Source organism: Gymnoscopelus braueri, assembly GCF_963280865.1.
Source record: "Gymnoscopelus braueri genome assembly, chromosome: 6".
Lineage (NCBI taxonomy): Eukaryota > Metazoa > Chordata > Actinopteri > Myctophiformes > Myctophidae > Gymnoscopelus > Gymnoscopelus braueri.
This window is the reverse complement of record NC_137607.1, coordinates 36,455,769-36,474,549: the sequence shown is the minus strand read 5'-3', so window position 1 is coordinate 36,474,549 and position 18,781 is coordinate 36,455,769. Positions and strand designations below refer to the sequence as shown.

General features: G+C 40.0%; 2 protein-coding genes across 2 annotated transcripts; one reads left to right on the top strand and one right to left on the bottom strand.

Moving 5' to 3' along the window:
• Nucleotides 1-575: 575 nt before the first annotated feature.
• On the top strand, nucleotides 576-3,906 carry cimap1d (CIMAP1 family member D; the record flags this gene model as incomplete). The annotated part of the gene is made up of 4 exons (XM_080430553.1): nucleotides 576-624; nucleotides 1,790-1,900; nucleotides 2,949-3,083; nucleotides 3,425-3,906. The coding sequence occupies 4 exons, from the start codon at nucleotides 576-578 to the stop codon at nucleotides 3,904-3,906; spliced, it is 777 nt and encodes a 258-aa protein (XP_080286679.1).
• A 126-nt stretch (nucleotides 3,907-4,032) lies between these two features.
• Nucleotides 4,033-7,297, bottom strand: cks2 (CDC28 protein kinase regulatory subunit 2). The gene is made up of 3 exons (XM_080429988.1): nucleotides 7,136-7,297; nucleotides 5,670-5,797; nucleotides 4,033-4,617 (listed from the first exon to the last, which is right to left on the bottom strand). Exons 1-3 carry the CDS (start codon nucleotides 7,192-7,194, stop codon nucleotides 4,571-4,573), a joined length of 234 nt encoding a protein of 77 aa, XP_080286114.1. The 5' UTR covers nucleotides 7,195-7,297; the 3' UTR covers nucleotides 4,033-4,570.
• Between the last annotated feature and the right edge of the window lie 11,484 nt (nucleotides 7,298-18,781).

Here is an 18,781-nt window from a genome sequence, read left to right as displayed (position 1 = left end):
CCTGTACACTGGCAACCTCTCTGGAAGAAGGGGCTATTTATTCAGCTCATCCACCTGAGATGGAACAGTTGGATAAAGAGACCCAGCCAGAGAGACCAGATATGACATTTAAAAGAATTTCAGTTTCAAAGTTTCTGTGATCTTGAGAAATTGGAGATAGATTTTTGCCCGCGTGCGGTTTCATTTTGAACAAGAATATGAAATATATTGGATCTTGGAGGTATGTTGTATTGTAATAGTTAGGTAGTACAGTAATATTGTTTCCAGAGTGACTATCCAAATAGGTTGTGGTCTAAGGACTGAAAACCGTCTGATTACAATTTATATAGGCCTATATATTTCACTTCCCAAGAACTATATTTAAGCCACCTTTCATGGTTGTTTAGAAGGACCCATTTTATCTGCACCTATCATAACCGTCTTAATATTTATTGATTCTATACTGATGAAGATTATTTACACACTTATGTGCATCATGCATGTGCCTATGCAAGTATTTCTCTGTGTGGTTTTGTTCAATGTTGTGTACTGGTGCATTCATTCAGGTATTCTTTAAGGATCATTCATTATTGGTCATGAGTGAAGTTGAGAAAAAGCGCCCTATAATCGCAGGCAGAGAGAAAGGTGAGTTTACAAACTTACGATTATTATATGGTTGGTTGTCTTAATGTCTTTGTGCCAATACTAGAGGGCAAATTCTATATTCTAAGGATAAAAGTCTGCACAAGAGCATTGCTCCTAAGTATTTAATTTACTTTAAAACACAGAAAAGAATCTGAAAAAAATATTAATAATAATTAATGTTTTTCTGTAATTTCTTTCTAATTTGCTGGTGCTGTGTCCAGCACCAGAAACAAACTGGATGTGCGCAACTCACTGTTTTGAACAAATTCTGTATTCTGTCATAAAATGTTAAATAATAATTTATCATTTACTGTCCAATCTTGTGGTCATTGACTATATTTCTTCACCTCAGAATGTGGAACATTGACTTGCACAGGCAAGATAACTTCTCAGCCTTCATACTTGCCTGGACTCGCTGCATTCATTGTTTAAAAAAAAAAAGGCTTCCAGCTCCCAGTAGCTGTGCTTGTGTAATGTGTACATGCCCTTGAACACCTCTATGCTGAGGTAATGCTATTCCCCAGGTCGTGTCTCGTGTAGTGTACTACCGCCTGCAGCAGTTTCTTATTTTTCAGTCTAGAGAACATCAGCTGCTTGTCTGACCCAGCATGTCTGATACGCACCAATCAAACTTAAAATTATTCATTTGGGGTCTAATAGCTCGAGGCTTATTGGCTGCCGTTCATCAAGTCTCTCAGAGAGAGTACAATGCTGATGCCAGCCTGGGATCAGGTTTAGCCTTTCAGATCATGGTGAATGAGATGGTCAGTGACAGTGGTCAAAGTTATTCAGGGTTATACAGGGTTTACAATTTCACATTTTCCAGATCTCTATTTTTATTACTTTGATTTCAGCCTGATTATGTTACTCATATTGATGCTGGTGTACAGTCTCTGTCAAGGACTAGTAGCAACCTGCATTGTGATATTAATCCTCCTCATGGTTTTAAAGTCTTACTTTTGTAATTTATAAATTTACAATTTATTTTTCATGGACAACATTCAAAATCAATTCTTAAACAACCTTTACTTTCTTTCTCAACGTTCAGTTTCTGCCACACAAATATATCTCTAATGCAGTAAAATGTATATATTTTTATTGTACCGTGTCTAAAGCACTTCTTAATGGTTGTCTTGATGTTGGTATAATGATGACCTGTGCACAGGGCCTGGACCTGGACGCTATGCATTACCATCCACCATTGGGTTCATTGGCCACGACTTCACCAAGCCCACTAGCCCTGCATACAGTTTCCATGGCAGGATGAGTGACAACAGTGGGTTATTTTCTTCTTCTTAAATTTCCTGAGATTATCTGTTGCATATTAGGAAATGTTTGTTATAGGGCCTAGCAGTGGCTTTTTCCACAGAGAAAGACCATTCATTTTTCCCAAAGAGATTTCGGAAAATATTTATATTAATTATTTTAAGCCTGGAACCATGTTCCAGGCTTCTGGTAATAAAACATTTGATTCTGTGTTGAAAAATATTTGAAAACTGCAAAAAAGGGTATTTATTAAATATTGTATATAATATAATTAAATATTAAAATCTTTTTTGACACAGAATCTAATGTTTTATGGTCATGATTCACCATGGCTTGGTTCCAGGCTTAAGTGATGTGTGATTTGTTGCCGTATTAGACTGGGGTCAATAGGTATATTATATCAACAAAACATTCACTAAAAGGCATCTAGTAGTTTCACACGATGTGATGTAATACCTAATTAACGCCATTGGGGGGAGACAGCTCCTTATGACAGTACAGTTAAAAAAAATTAAATAAATAAATATATATATATATATATATATATATATATATATATATATATATATATATATATTTCATTGGATGAAAAAAATATAGTTTGAAACAGCTCACTTCATTGAATAAATAAATAAACAACTTATTTTCAGTCCAGATATGCACAAACATTTAGACCCTCTGGCTTGTATGCCAGTACGCAGGCTCCCCAGACTCATCATAAGTAGAGACGAACACCACTCAGAATGATCTGGGAAAGTCTGAGATAGAGGCAGTGTAATAGGTAAACAATATATAACCATTAAATGAAATAGACTGTAATCCTCTCACTTAAGAAATGCCATTAACCCAATTGGATTATAGAAATTATGTAAAATCCAACTCTTCATTTAGTCTTTCTGGTGACATAGAATACTTATATCCGTAAGGGCCTTGGTATACAAAGTCAATCTACATGTACGTATATCGGCATAACAGGAACTTCTGTTATATTATTTAATAATATTGATGGATACTATGAATATCCTGATAAGATATTCTCTTGTTGATTTCTCATGCAGTGTACCGTGTTGACTCCAGTCCTGGGCCTCGGTATTATATTGATGCAAAGATCACTCGCTTCGGTAGAGACGGTAACCCTGCATATTCAATGCTGGGCCGAATGAAAGTGCCAAGCAAGTTCACATCTAAAACAGGTAAACACACTTCCTTTTTAATTAATCTTCTTATTCCTAATTCCTAATCCAATTAAGCAAAATGTTAAGGTTGTAAGTGTACAATAGTTTGAATAGGTGTTATACTATTAAGTGCTGCAATGTTTATGTATTACAACTTTGTTTGGCACATCTTATGCCCTTGAGCAGTGACAGCTATGGTTTTTGACAGCAGTTCTTGTATTGTAGCGTCAGCTGGTGCAACTGAATTTTTGAGCCACCATTTGCCCACTAACGACAGTTACTATACAGATGGTGGTGAGTGGCTCCTTTTCACATGGTAACCATTCAACCCTTTTTTGGGGGGGGGGTTTGTTTACAAGATGGGATTTTCCAGACACCAGGACCAGGCGCATACTGCCCGGAGAATGCCCCTCCATGCAACACCCAGCGCCGTCCGCCCTCTTACACCATGGGCTATCGCACACGTTACCGCACTGTAGACGCTGTGCCTGCCCCAAACAAGTACTCTCTGCCTACACTCATGGGACCGCAAATCCCAAACAAGCCGGCAAGTGCAAGCTACACTATGTCAGGACTGTACAAGACAGGCGGACCGTCAGAGGACCTGTCAAAAACACCAGGGCCTTGTCGATACAACAGCACAAACCCAAGTGTTTATTTGCCCCGGCAACCAGCGTTTTCCATGCTGGGACGTCACAGCGTACCCAGAGATGCCACTACGAAGCCTGGCCCTGGTTCTCATAACCCAGAGAAGGTGACGGTCAACAGACCGAGAGCCCCAGCCTACTCTCTGGGCATCAGACACTCTGAATTTGTCACCCCACTGGTTGTAACTGACTGAATATCACCCACCTGTGTTTGCAACAGTATTACATGAATAGCTAACATGACGACATCCACTCTTGTGTAACAATAAGTTTGCATTCGTTTAGAAAAAGATTATGAGCCATTGCATATGTATAACGCATTTTATTTGTGTATACCAGCAATAAACTACTCTAGAATAAACAGAAATTGTACTGTAAATATGTACAGTAATATTACTTACATATTTAAACAACAAGGAAAAATACAAGTTTGAATTCAAAGCACTTTTCTAACGTGTAGGCTTTCATTTAAAAATAAAATAAAACGCCTAAGACCCTTCAGTGAACACAAAAAAAGACAAATCAATAACAAGATGTTATTTGATTAATGTAAAAATTTAAATAAAAGATAACAGAGAACGTCTCCATATTGATGCTTATCTCATCAATTACAGTGGAACTCATCACCACTATGTGTTGGTGCTGTGAACCATTTTCAGCTCTCCTTGGCAAACAGTTTACTAACGTAAAGACTCCCCAACGTGAGGGAGTTTACAAAAATAAAACCGGGTCCTCTATATATTATACATCAAAGCACATGTAAATATGTACACACACAGGGGAGCTATGTAGTTGAAAGACGACATAAATCAGAACAGATGGTGTCACAGTTAAGACTGTTTGATAGATGCTTCACACTCAGACTTCATTTGGCAGCAGTCTTCTGAAGAGCAGTATGTGTGGCTCTAAAGAGCAAGAAACAAAACAAAAACAAGAGTCTGTCAGCACAATCTGGTTGATTCTGGATTACAGCAGAATGGCTGTAATTTACCAGTTCAACAAGACAGACTGCATTGTTAAACCCACATTTTCCCCCTATTCTGTTCTTAAGCCGTGACATATGCGCCCGTCAGAACAACTTCCGGGTACAACTGTGTGTTTTCCCAATACGCACAGTGCTGTGTCCCTCGCTGTTTTAACAGATCTGAGACAAAAATAACGACTTAAGTGTCATTCTACCGCTTTCCTGGCAACGACAAAGAGAAGAGGAAATGGTTATTTATTTATATATATATATATATATATATATATATATATATATATATATATATATATATATATATATATATATATATATATATATATATACACACATACATACATACTGTATATAAATATATATATACATAAATATAAAAAAATAATATAATAAATAATATATAAGAATATAAAATAAATATGTATATAAATATATATATATATATATAAGCCTACTTTTTACTGTCTATGATATCAGCATTAAGACCCTTTTTAACCCTCAATGGTTCATTTCTGAAAAATAGGTTATTGTAAAAAGATTTGTAAAAAGAAGTTCCGACATGTTTGTTAACAATGAAGAGTCGACGGCGCTTGGTGCCTCTCTTGGACCCGGAAGTGACGTCGGACTACAAAATTACGTCAGACTTAAAAACCGAATACCGTCCATTATGTCTATTTCAGGTGTTTTCAAACTTTTTCATGTGAAGAACCCCCAGATTGACATCCATCTAGGTATGGGCCCCCATTTCAAATAATTCTGTCCTTGGTACCCTGATATGAAATATGTTATTCATGTTTGATATGTTTTTTATTTAAATTAAAGTGCGTAAAAGTCTACTTAGATCAATCAAACATATATTTTTTGCATTGTGATAATTTAAAATGGATTTAACTGTACATTTACTTTGGCCTGGACAATGGAATGGTCTATGGTACCAGGGCTACTGTACCAGTGATGTCCAATCCAAGGTTTGCTCACCTGGTTTGTGGACCATGTAGTGAATCCAGCCCTGGCTCTGCTGAACCCCAATTCCCCTCCATTCGTTCTCTGTCATCAGGTGGGAAGTGGGCACCAGCTTGGACAGAGTTTTCGGGAGCACAACATGCCTATGACCAGCAGAGATATGTAAATACAAAAATGTTAAGCATAACGCAAACTTCTGTATTCTAAATGTATTATGCTCCATCACGATTGGATGGAAAATAACTGATCAACAAGCTCACAAGCAATGTGTTGCAATGTCCTGTCAGCTTGTAGATCAGGTGAGTCGAGTTTGGACTGCATAACCTAGTCGCAAGCAACTTAGATGACAGATGCATCGAAGTTGCAATACCCTCCATTGATAGCCCATTCATGAAAGAGAAAAGTCCTATCTGATTGCATTAAACAACGATAAAATCTCCACAATTGCACCTGTACGGACAGCTTGGATTATTCTATTTGTCAAGTCTTTGTTTGAAAAAATAAGAATGCAGACAGTATCAAATCACCATCATCTGGTTAAAAACTTTACATTTTGTATAAAATGAAAAAATATATATCTCATATCTAACAGCAGAAGTTTATTAGATTTTTCTCAAATTCAATTATTATAGAGAACCATCCAAATATTATTTATCAACCAGGCTTTTGGATTTATAAACAAGCACATTTCCAAAGCTGCTGTGTTTACTGTTAACCTCCATGTTGTCCCTGACATACTAATAATAATAATAATAATAAAACAAGTTAAAACGCAGGGGCAACATCACCATGAATATTCTTATCAGTGGTGTAAAGTAACTAAATACATTCAAATACTGTACTTAAGAACAGGTATTTTTTACTTTACTGGAGTATTTCCAGTTGTCAGTACTTTTACTTCTAATCTACACTACATCAGAGACATGTTGTACTTTTACTCCACTACCAAAAAAAAGGGTTTGAGTTACTAGTTACTTGGTAGATACTAGATTTTGATTATTATTACAAAACCACTTAGGCCATATATACATTTCGGCCATTTGAAAAGATTTGATACGATTTGATTATTTTGATATTTGAAAACTCGTGAAATGGGAACTTCTGCATAATTAGTACTTTCTACTTTTGGTACTTTGAGTACATTTTTATGCCAATAATTTTGCACTTTTACTTGTAACAGAGTATTTCTACATTGCAGTATTGATACTTTTACATAAGTAAGAAGAAATGCGAGTACTTTTTCCACCACTGACCGTCATAACACTGAGCATAAATGAGGCTTAACATGGCAAAAACACAGTGTATGGTCAATATTGTTGCGGTAAAATAACGTCCTTCACTTTTCTTGGAGCTAGCCTACCGTTTATAACAACACAGATATCCTAACAGAGTTGCTAAAGTTAATGTAGCTCCGATGCTAATGCTTGCTAGCCTTCAGTTCAGTCGTGTCGTAACAGAAAGACGACATTAATTAGACCCACCTGTACTCGAACTCTTCGTCCGTGTACTTATCAGAGTAGTATATCTCTTTCTTCGACATGTTGGAAGGTTGAAGTAATGCGGTGTCAGATTAGTTAGTTTGTGTTTGTTTTCGGAGGCTTGTTGTGTTGTTCAGTGTGTTTACAGTAAGGGAACAGGCTGTCTGTCATTAGTCAGAGGAGAGGGTTGGCGTTGGCGATTTCAAACTCAAACGGTCCGCCCGCCTAGAGGACGGAAGCCGCCAGCGTTGCCAGATTTAGCGAGAGAAATAAGCCGTCTGTGAAAACAAGTAAAGCCCAAAAGAAGCAACTATAGGCAACGACTTTTTTGAAAATAGCAGATCTACAAGGCAAGCTCACACCGCGCGTTGTGAGCTTGTAGATCTTCCATTTTCAACAACAATAAAACATCTTGAGGGGAAAAAATGATAATTTGTGGATATTCTTTGAAACATTTTACCAACACAAATCCTGTATGGTAAAATGTTTTAACTAATGTTCCATTAGTAGTATTAATACATATTAATCTGGGGGTCCTTGTCATGAAAATGTTTGAGAACCACTGGCTTATAAACAACATTAAGAAACAAGCCCAAATAAGCAACTAAACTTTAGAAACGAGGAGCCCAAAAAGAAAACGCAACGCGCAACCACCGAGTCAAGCGACTTCACAGAAAAACAAGTCCAAAGTCGCTTATAATAAGCAGACATGGCAATACTGGAATCCGCGCGCGGACAAAAAAACACACAACACGAGCCTCCCGATGCCCCGCCCCCTGACCATGCTACAACAGCCGGTGGTTCTCAACCTGTGGGCCGGGGGGCCCACTGGTGGGCCGTGAGGATATTGCAAGTGGGCCCCCAAATTGAGACACAGTCTTGCCCAAATTGGATACAAATGAAGATTTTAATGATTAAATAACATGAATACATATATAAAAAAGGAAAAACATTAATAAATAAATAGAAATTATCGAGATTTTAAAGTGCATGGGCCCTGAACCAGAAAAGGTTGAGAACCACGTACTATTCCCAAACATTTTCATGCAGACCCCCATTTGTAAAGATTTGGTGCCAGGGACCCATAATAGAAGAATTGTCAACATTTGTCAATATTTTTCAAAAAATAGCTCAGTTCTACAAGCTCACAACGTGGAGCGATGCGATGCGTTGTGAGCCTGTAGAGCTACTATTTGGAAACAAAATAGGGATCAAGTGATTAACCTTCCTGAGTTTGCTGGGGACCCCCTGGAACCCCCTCAAGGACTCCTGAATCGGGGTCCTCCCACCCTGGACCCGGGCACTTTGAGGACCATACCAGTGGTTCTCAAAGTGTTATTTGAACCTGAGCTTTGCTTGGAGCCCCTAACTTCTCAAATCCGCCCATCCCTGACCTAATGCATACCAAACTGGGGGTCCTTGAGTTGAAATTAACGTTTGAGAACCACTGGACTACACCACCAGTGTAGCTCAATGCATCAGTGCTGTCAAAGGTCAGTAACCTGTTAGGCTGCTGTCAATTTGGTGTTTGATATTGCCTTTTATGCGTCTCCGTTTTTATCGTTCAAGTCTTCTGCTTTCTGTAAAAAAAAAAATGTGTTAGGTGCTCTCTACCTCTACCTGTACCTCATTAAGGTTTCGAGGCCTATCAGGCTCGAAGCCTTATTGAGATTGTAGGCGTTCTTCTTCCGCCGTTTTTTCAGTTCTGGCCCAACCGCGTGGTCGCTTTTTACGAAACTTGGCAATATGGTAGAGGGCTATGCCAAACGGCTAAGAAACGAAACTCACAACTATTGGCCAAAGGGTGGAGCTATTTCACTCAATTGACTTTGAACAGGCACAACTCATGCCCTGTTTGACCTACAGCCATGAAACTTCGATACACACATGCGTCTCCTCATGCCTAACAACTTTCATATTCATGACTTTTGACCTCTGACCTTTAGATCTCCCACCATTTTGAATTATATAAGTAAGTAGGTCGGGAGATGGCTTATTGTCGGTATCAGCCGAGTAACACGCGGGAGTCTGTCCCCGTTACTATGCGCTAGACCCCTGGGAGATGGATTGCTGAGGTGGAGCGCCACACCTATCCTCAGCTCCCAGTACTTACCGCACGACTTACCGCACCCAAGTCGTGCTACTCATGCGCTGAGTTGGCGGTGCCCGGGATCGAACTCATGACCTTGTGGTCTGAAGGCGAGAGCTCTACCGACTGAGCTACCCGGACACATAAATAAATAAATATTTATATAATAATAATAATAAATACATTCATATTGAATTATATGAAAAGCAGTTAAAATCTATCTCCTCCTGGGATCTTTGAGCAATCTGCACAAAACGTTTTACACATGAACTTTGGACCTATGCCGACAAACGCACAAAGCGGATTTTCCATAAGTGAAAACGTTAAGCTTTTATAAGCCAATGAATATTGCAGTTTTATGACAATTATTCATCTGCCCCTAACACATACATGCAGACTCACATTTCTTTGAAACTTTGCGGTAATGTTGAGGGTCATTTCAAATATCACTGAAACCAATCTTACTCCAATTGGTCAAAGGGGGGCGCTATAGCGATTTTTTTGAAAATGCAAACTTTAAACAGGCAAAAGTCATGCCTCGTTTGGCCGACAGCCATTAAACCAGCTTACACATGTGCCTTGACTCATGAGGAACACATCTATCACGTTGACCAGTAAGCTCCGCCCTTAGATTGTCCGCAATTTTGAGCAGTATGAAAAACACTTAAACCCAGGATTTTTCAGCTATTTGCGTGAAACTGTATCATCTGTGTGATCTCTTTTTTCACAGGTCTTGTCTGTTGGTCCAATGGCTTCTCCCTTAAAGGAGAGATCCGGCCATTTTAAGTGTTATCTTTGATGTGTCGCTAATCACTCACCAACATTGAAAGGGACGTTGAGTTATTCCAGAGAGTCCCCTGTCGTCCAGTCTGGCGACCCCCTCTGTTGGCATAATGGGAGCCCGTGTAAGAGTGAAAATCGTCTATTATAGCCGATGCAAAGTTAGTTTTTTCTCTACTACTGCTCATCGTGGAGTCTCATGATACTCAAACATGCACTGAATGTCGCGCACGAGTGATCGTTCGTGCAGAACGAGATGACGCTGGTTGCTTGTTTCTTCCACAGACGCCAGGTTCTGTGAGAGAAAAAAGCAACCAGCGTCATCCAGCGTCCAGCGTCACCCATTATGCCAACGGAGGGGGTCGCCAGACTGGACGACAGGGGACTCTCTGGAATAACTCAACGTCCCTTTCAATGTTGGTGAGTGATTAGCGACACATCAAAGATAACACTTAAAGTGTCCGTATTTCTCCTTTAAGCGAGTGCCTCACGACCGCAAGGTTGCCGGTTCAAGCCTCACTTGATGTAGACTCATTTAAGTTGAATTGCAAAAAACATGACTGTATCAATGAATACATGTGCAAACGGTAAAGATAACATGAAATGCTTATTTGAGAGTATGTTTTTTCAATGTACTTCATTGTGAAAATAGCCGATCTACAATCTCACAACCTTTCAGATAGCAACGTTTTGTGAGCTTGTAGATCGGCTGCTTTCACTGGTTTCGGTTTCGAGGAGACATACAATTTCTCTATTGGTAAATGGTTTGTGAACGAGTGATCTTAGTGTTAGTGTTAGCGTGAATTCTTTTTTCTCTGGTTCTGGTCTGTTGGTCCAATGGCATCTCGCTTCAGCATCAGCCTCTGGATAGTAGGGTCGCCGGTTCAAGCCTCACCTCTTGCTGGCTACTTTTCAATTGTATCGCACAAAACATGACTGTATCAATTAATGCATGTGCAACTGTTAAAGGTAACATGAAATGCTTCTTGGAGAGAGTATGTTTTTGCAATGTATGACAAACTTCATTGTGAAAATAGCCGTTTTCGTTCCGAGGAGACACAAAAATGCCTTTATTGGTAAATGGTTTGTGAACCAGTGATCTAGAGTAGTTCGGGACACAGAGGCTTGGTTCATAATGGACGGAAATAGTTATAAATATCAACAGACACTACCAGGGAGGCCATATATCTAGCTCAATGAGAAGAGAGGCAACCTTGGAGGCCATAGATCGCTGGTTCGATCCCTGTCCGCGACAATGTATTGAGGTGATCATGATTTGGCATTCTTGGGTTTACACATAGTGTTTCTTGAGGATAGGCGTTGTTTTACTGAGATTAGGGTTAGTGAGGGTTTAAAATGCTCATTTTTTAATTGCATGGTCTTCTTTCTCTCAAGTTCATTCTTCTATGTTTCTATGGCTTATTGTGCATATTACTTATCATTGCTTCTTTCTTTTTTCTTTCTGCATTCCCTGGCCCCGCTTATCGCTGCTTGCAGCTATATTTTGTTGTTGTTTTTGAACAGGTGTTGCGTTAACCCCATGTTAACCGCTAACCGTTAACATGGGGTTTCCCATAGACGATGCTAAGTAGTTGTAAATGCTGTAAATGCTAGCGAACTCTGAACTCCCAAAGACTTTAAAGGGACCCTATTATTTTATTTTTTGTATATGCTATTGATTCTGAAATTTGAAAACTATTTCAGTATAGATCTTGCAATCTGCCTCTGTCTATCATGCATTGGTTTTTCATACACACATTGAGCTCCCAGCCGAACCAGGGGCCTGTTCCTCAAAAGGTGAATTAAAAAAGCCTGGCCTTAAGCCAAATCAAGGGTTGACAAAGTCGGGTCCGAAAAGCCTCGTTTATTCCGTTCCTCAGACGCCAAGCCAGGCTGAAAAGGAGCAACTTTGTCGAGCTAGACCTTGTCAAGCCAGGCTGTGTCCAGCCAGGATAATGAAGCCAGGCTGAATGGGCGGCGATTCGCCGGCGACGTATTTCTATAAAAGACCATGAACTCGAGCGCAGTTTCCTTGAACTTGACCAATCACGGAGTCCAAAACCAGAGCAGCGTTCTTCTCTGTGGCTGAATAGCAGCACTGCAGCAGCTCATGAAATCATACAAGGAAGTAAAATGTATTTAAGCAAGAAAGGAAACGCGACCGCAATAAATAGATCCAGGGAGAAAGCATGGCAAAGTATTGCAAGCACACACAGTGTGTGTGTGTGTGTGTGTGTGTGTGTGTGTGTGTGTGTGTGTGTGTGTGTGTGTGTGTGTGTGTGTGTGTGTTTGAGACGGACGGGCAACGGGACGAACGGGACGAACGGGAACGGGACGGGACGGGGGGGGGGGGTTGACCGCGACAGGGGGCCGTGACGGGATGAGCGGGGGGGACGGGACGGGACGAGACACGCAATAAATAACCCCATATTTGCAAGACCACTTTGGTAGAGGTTTGGGTTGTGTTATGTAGTTACCTTGCCATCATGATGTAACTCCAAAGGTGGACAAGAAATAAAAAATAATTTCTCCATTGACTAGAAATTGATTATTTAAAATATGCTCCTCATTGACTTACAAAGAGGCTCCTTTAAACCCTTAACTAATAATTTATATATATATATATATATATATATATATATAAATTATTAGTTACGGGTATATGTGTGTGTATGTATGTGTCAGACATTTTTTATAATATTTAAAAAAAAATGTAATATATTATCAAACATCTAACAACAAGATGAACTATAGTGTTAACTATAACAGAGTGACAATTACATATCACATGAGTCATTGTGAAACAATTATGATTATGATTCATGGTCACACACTATTTCAGTAATTAATTTGATTATATCTTATTGTATTTATTTCATTTTATTTGAATGCAGGGTCATTAAAATTAGTCCATATACAAACACATGTTTTGAATTAACTGTGGAAAAACTTGAAGAACAAGGCACTGGATTAAGTAAGCTTGGCTGTTAGCCTGCTCCTGACCAGGCTAACTTCACAGCTAAATTGCCATGGTAACTAAGCTAGGCTTGCTTCAATTCTCTTTTGAGGAATCGGATAAGGCTAAACTTAGCCAGGGTGAACTGGCTAAACTAATCTTCAAGATAATTCACCTTTTGAGGAACCGACTCAGCTCTAATCCTGGCTAAATTAAGCCAGGATAGGTGGAAAAGCCAGGCTTTAGCTCTAATTCACCTTTTGAGGAACAGGCCCCTGGTCATTTCTGGTTTTAAGCAGTCAATTTATCAGTCTAACTATACCAATCTTTAAAAGCTGTTATCCTTACGTACTTGCTACACACACACACATTACTTCAGCATGCACATAAAGGCATGCGATCTGCTTTTTCAGAAAGATCGTATAGATCGTGATACAGCGTGTGTTACTGTCAGGTGTCTGTGTAATAATAGTATATAATAGTATATTGTAGGCTGCTACATGTGAGGGCCAGGCTACTAGATGTGAGGGCCGCGTAGCGGCCCGAACCTCTAGTATATTTACATTCACAGTGAATGATTTGCACAAAACGTTACATTTAAACTTTCCACGAACTCAGTGAGTGAACATTTAACTTTTTTAACGTAACTTCAATCGATGTTTGAGGTCCGCGGGCTTGAAGTGTGTTGTTGTTCCCAGTTGTAATCACTGTTGTCAGGGTAATGGCTGCTAATGAGTGGTGCTGCATTCACAGCATGTCTTGTTCCACTTGTGTACAGTGGTGGAAAAAGTCCTCAAATTCTTTACTTGCGTAAAAGTATCAATACCACCATGTAGAAATACTCTGTTACAAGTAAAAGTTCGGACTTCAAAATTTACTTGAGTAAAATTACAAAAGTATTGGTGTCAAAATGTACTTAAAGTACCAAAAGTAGAAAGTACTCATTATGCAGAAAGTCCTGTTTCACAAGTTTTCAAATGTCTAAACTCTAAAATGTTTTGAAAATAGCAGATCTACAAGCTCACGATGCGTCGCATCGCGACACATTGTGATCTTGTAGATTCAAATGGCCGAAATGTATGTAGTGGTTAATGTATGTTTTGTAATAATAATCTAAATCTGCATGGTGTTGGTGAAAAGGTATTGGTCATAAATTGTTGTCATTTAAAAAATCAGTTAAAAAGTTTGTTTTAGTTTGAAAATGTCATAGACTTTAGTTAGTTAGAATGCATCAGTCAACATACTGTATATAGATTGCATCTGGTTTATCAGTAACTTCTGATACTTTGCAGGAAAGACATGACATTTGATTGGCTGCTCGGAGGAGGTGGTAGTGTGTGTGTGTGTGTGTGTGTGTGTGTGTGTGTGTGTGTGTGTGTGTGTGTGTGTGTGTGTGTGTGTGTGTGTGTGTGTGTGTGTGTGTGTGTGTGTGTGTGTGTGTGTGTGTTAGAGTTTGCGGCCAGTGAAATTACATTATTCCCTCATTGAGCCAAGAACTCCAGCTGCTTTGTATTATGACATTTGTCAATTGAGCCAGCTTGCCTTGTTAGTTACACATAGTTAAATCAGCTGGATCTTATATTCCATCTTCTCTTCCCTGCATGCTAAGTGCCTGGTATAGGTGAGTTTCTTGTCCTTGATGCCCTTTGAACTGTTTTTAACACTTTTGTCATAATTTTCAATTAAAGTTATAATCAGAATCTGATATTCTGGGATATACAAAAAAAGATAACGTACTACATTAAGCTGTATGTTTATTCCTGTTCATTTGTAGCATAGTCTACACAACAACAAGCTACACATAACACTTAAATAGTCAGACCAGACTTGATATAGAGCGGTGGCTGGAGATTGATTTTGTTGGATACAAAATATTCATCTCTCATCCCAAGGTCACGACTGACTTCATACTTCTAGGGGTTCTATGGGTTCAAATCCACCGTGGTGCATCTGGCTTTGTCGAGCGCTATACAAACACAATTGGCTCGTGTTCAGGGGAGGTTTTGGTGTACACACACACTGCGCTGTGTACACTATACATCAAAGATTTTCACTTGGGTGCACCAGAAGAAATGTGGGAGAACCCACCAAAATGTAAGGAGCACCAAGTAATCGATGTTCTTTCATTAATAAAAACAATACATCATCATAAAATGGTGAAAGTAGCCTTAAAAAAAAAACGCATGATAGGCCACCACTGGGGCTTTATGGGTCAGGATTTAAAATGTAGTATGCTGACTGTCTGAGACTGAGGCATCTCCAGACGGGGATATCTTTCTATAGTACACTGATTCCAATCACACCTTCAGCAGGGTTTCTTGTTCACCTTCATAGCCTATTTGGATAATATAAGTTGATTTGCTAAGTTAGAATGTAATTGAAATGTAAATATAACATGGTGTATGAGGGTGTATGTCATTCAATTGGCCATATTGCATATTAGCCTATCACTTTAAATGTTTCATTCATATGAACTGTCATTTCCTATATAGACTTAATTGTCTCCGCCAGGCCGAAAGGCATGGCGAGAGAGTATGTTTTACCCCCTGTCCGTCCGTGTGTCCGTCCGTCCGTCCGTCCGTCCGTCCGTCCGTCCGTCCGTCCGTCCGTCCGTCCGTCCGTCCGTCCGTGTGTCCATCTGTCTGTGAACAGCTAATCTCCGGCACCGTTGGCCCGGTCGCTGCGAAACTGTGCACACACACTCCCTGGATGCCAATTCAGAACCTCTGCCCCAATTTTTTTACATGGCCCTTTTATAGCGCCACCAGGAGGCCAATTTGTGCAAAACCCATTTTTTTATATTGCTCCTACAGATTTGATCCAAACATCACGCAAATCAGTACACAGTATCTCTATAGTCATGTGATCAACACGGATCTGTCTGATTTTCCATATTCCATCCTGATTGGCTAAGGTTGGCTTCCAAAGTTTGCAGGATTGGTCCGTTTTGAACTAAATGCCTCAAATCATGAATGCAGCATGCGATTTCCGTGAAATTTCACACGCTCATTCCCACTAGGCCGAGGAAGAAATGCAACTCATGGTGGCGCTATAAAAGGCCGATTTGCGTTTTTAACTATAACTGCACCGATCTGCGTGACACTTTGCACGCATACTCCCTAGAGGCCAAGGAAAAACATCTGCCCTTTCACATTAGCCTTTTATAGCGCCACCAGGAGGCCGACTTATGTAAAACACAATTTTTTAGATTAAGCCTTCAGATTTTATCCAAATTTCACGCAAATCGGTACACATGATCTTTATAGTCATGTGATCAAGATGGATCTGTTTAATTTTTCATATTCCATCCTGATTGGCTAACATTGACATCTAAAGTTTGCAGGAGTGGCCCGTTTTCAACAAAATGCCGCAAATCATGAACGCAGCGTCCGATTGCAGTGGAACTTTGCACGCACATTCGCACTACGTTGAAGAACAAACGCCTCTATAGTCAAGTGATCAAGATGGTTCCGTCCAATTTTTTATATTCCATCCCGATTGGCGAATTCCAAACATTGCTGGCCCACAATAACCTACCTGACCTGGCGGAGACATGTGCTCCGAGGAGCACTTTTTCTAGTTTACAACTCAGAAGCTGGCCCCATGGTCTGGCCCCAGCCGTAATAAACTGCAGTACCTATGATTGGCCAGCATGTCCAATGCGCTTCGCTGCTCCCTCTCGGTTTTGGGGGCTTGGTGTAAGCCAAGTTAGTGTAGCCAGCCGCTAGAGCTCCCATTGCCTGCGGGCTGTAACCATGACGACACACAAATCCCATAGCTGAAACTCAGAATCTCCGGTATTTACACAAAAACGCTTATAAACAGCTTACATTTTGGGAAAGTGAAAAACAGGCGTTGTGGTTGTGTGCATATGCTAACAGTCAATGCCTGTGTGCAAGTTCAGATCAATTGCTCAAGCCACTGAGGAGAACCATGCGGAAGTGGGGCCGGATTACCCATAGGCCGTTGGGGGCGGGTGCCCTGGGGCACCAGCCAATGGGGGCCAGTTTTTTTTTTTTTAAATAAGAATTAAATAACATAACCTTAACACAACCCTAACCCTAAAACCGAAATAAAGTAACCAAAAACCGAAAATAAACTAAAAAAATCCGCCAATTTTTCGCGCGAGTGCACAAATGCGCTTTGCGCGCGGGGGCACCTCAACTTGAGGTCGCCCTGGGGCACCACATAGTGCTAATCCGGCCTGGAACAGACAGGTTATGAGTGACTGACTGACAGAGGTTTCCTTATTACAGTATAGGATATATATACAATTTTCAAACTGTGACAGAATAGCAGATATGAGATTTCTATTACATAATACTCCAAGCTTCCAGTGTGCCTGATGTAACCTTGTGTTAACGAAGGTTATCTGTTCTGATGGAATATATTGTTGTTGTTGTATGTAGGCCAGTGAGTCTCAAACTTTTTTATGTCAAGGACCCCCAAATTAATATGTATTTGGCCGTGATTTAGAAGGTTACTGGTTAAACCCTCTCTTCCTAGAAAGGTCTGAAGGACAACTGCTTAACCCACTTACTAGAGTGTGATACTGAGACACCAGGCTGCTGACATATACAGTTCTTTATCCATTGTGGGATATGGGGACGGTTTGAGAGGGACAACTGAGATGTTAGAGAGAATGAAGGAAGGCAAAGGTGACCAGAGAAAAGGGGAAGGTGAAAGCAGAGAGAGAAAGAGAGAGAGAGAATGATTAAGAAAATATGAAAGTGATCGAGGCAAGAGAGTAAAGGAGAGAATAAAGGAAAGATGAGAATGCCCAGAGGCAGGGCAAGGGAGTAGTGGTGGAAAGTAATTAAGTACATTTCTTCACTGTACTAGGCTGTACTTACATCAAGGACAATTTTGAGTTGCTTTTTTCCTTTTACTTTACATTTTTTTCTGGACTATATTTTTACTCCACTAGATCTCCGAGGCAAATATTGCACTTTTTTTTACTCCATTACAATTATTTGACAGCTTTAGTTACTAGTTATTTGCAGATTTAGATTGTTAATACTAAACATACATTAACCAATTAAGGCGTATTTTATACTTCGGATATTAGAAAAGAGCTGCTATTTTTGAATAAGTATTTATTTTTTGGGTATATCTCAAAGTCAATACTTTTGTACTTTTTAATACAGGCCTTTTACTTGTAACAGAGTATATCTATATTTTGGTATTGATCCTTTAAAAAAAAATCTGAGTAGCCTACTTCTTCCACCACTGCAAGGGATGGATGTAAAGTAATGAGTGAGAATGAGTGAGAATGAGTGAGAGAGAGAGAGAGAGAGAGAGAGAGAGAGAGAGAGAGAGAGAGAGAGAGAGAGAGAGAGAGTGTGTCAGTGAGGTTGAGAGCAAGGAGCTAAAAGGATTGTGCTTTCCAGAATATGGCGGATGGCTCTCTGGGGAGCTGGCTGGGAGGCCAAGGGAGTTGGGGGGAGAGGGAGGTCAGGCAGATGGGATTGGGTGGATGGAGCCTTTTATGAGGCGTGGCTTTGCATTGCTTCTCTCTCTGGCTAGTGACGTTTTTGCCTGTTTGCCGGGCAAATGGAATTTGGGGTCACTGCACCAGCCATGTCAGTTGGACCATAGGCCAAACACTGGTGATAACCAGCAATGCCTTCCTTCTGTCAGAGTCCCTTGTTGCAAAAACCCAGAGAAGCAGTTTCCCCTACTTGTGTATGTCACCTCTGTGACAAAAGATACAGGCAAGATAAACCGATGATGAGTGATTTTAAACATTAACTCAATACTTGAGTGCTTTTCGATTCAAGCGGAGAATAAGGTCTTGCGGTTAACATAAGCCTAAGACGACTAA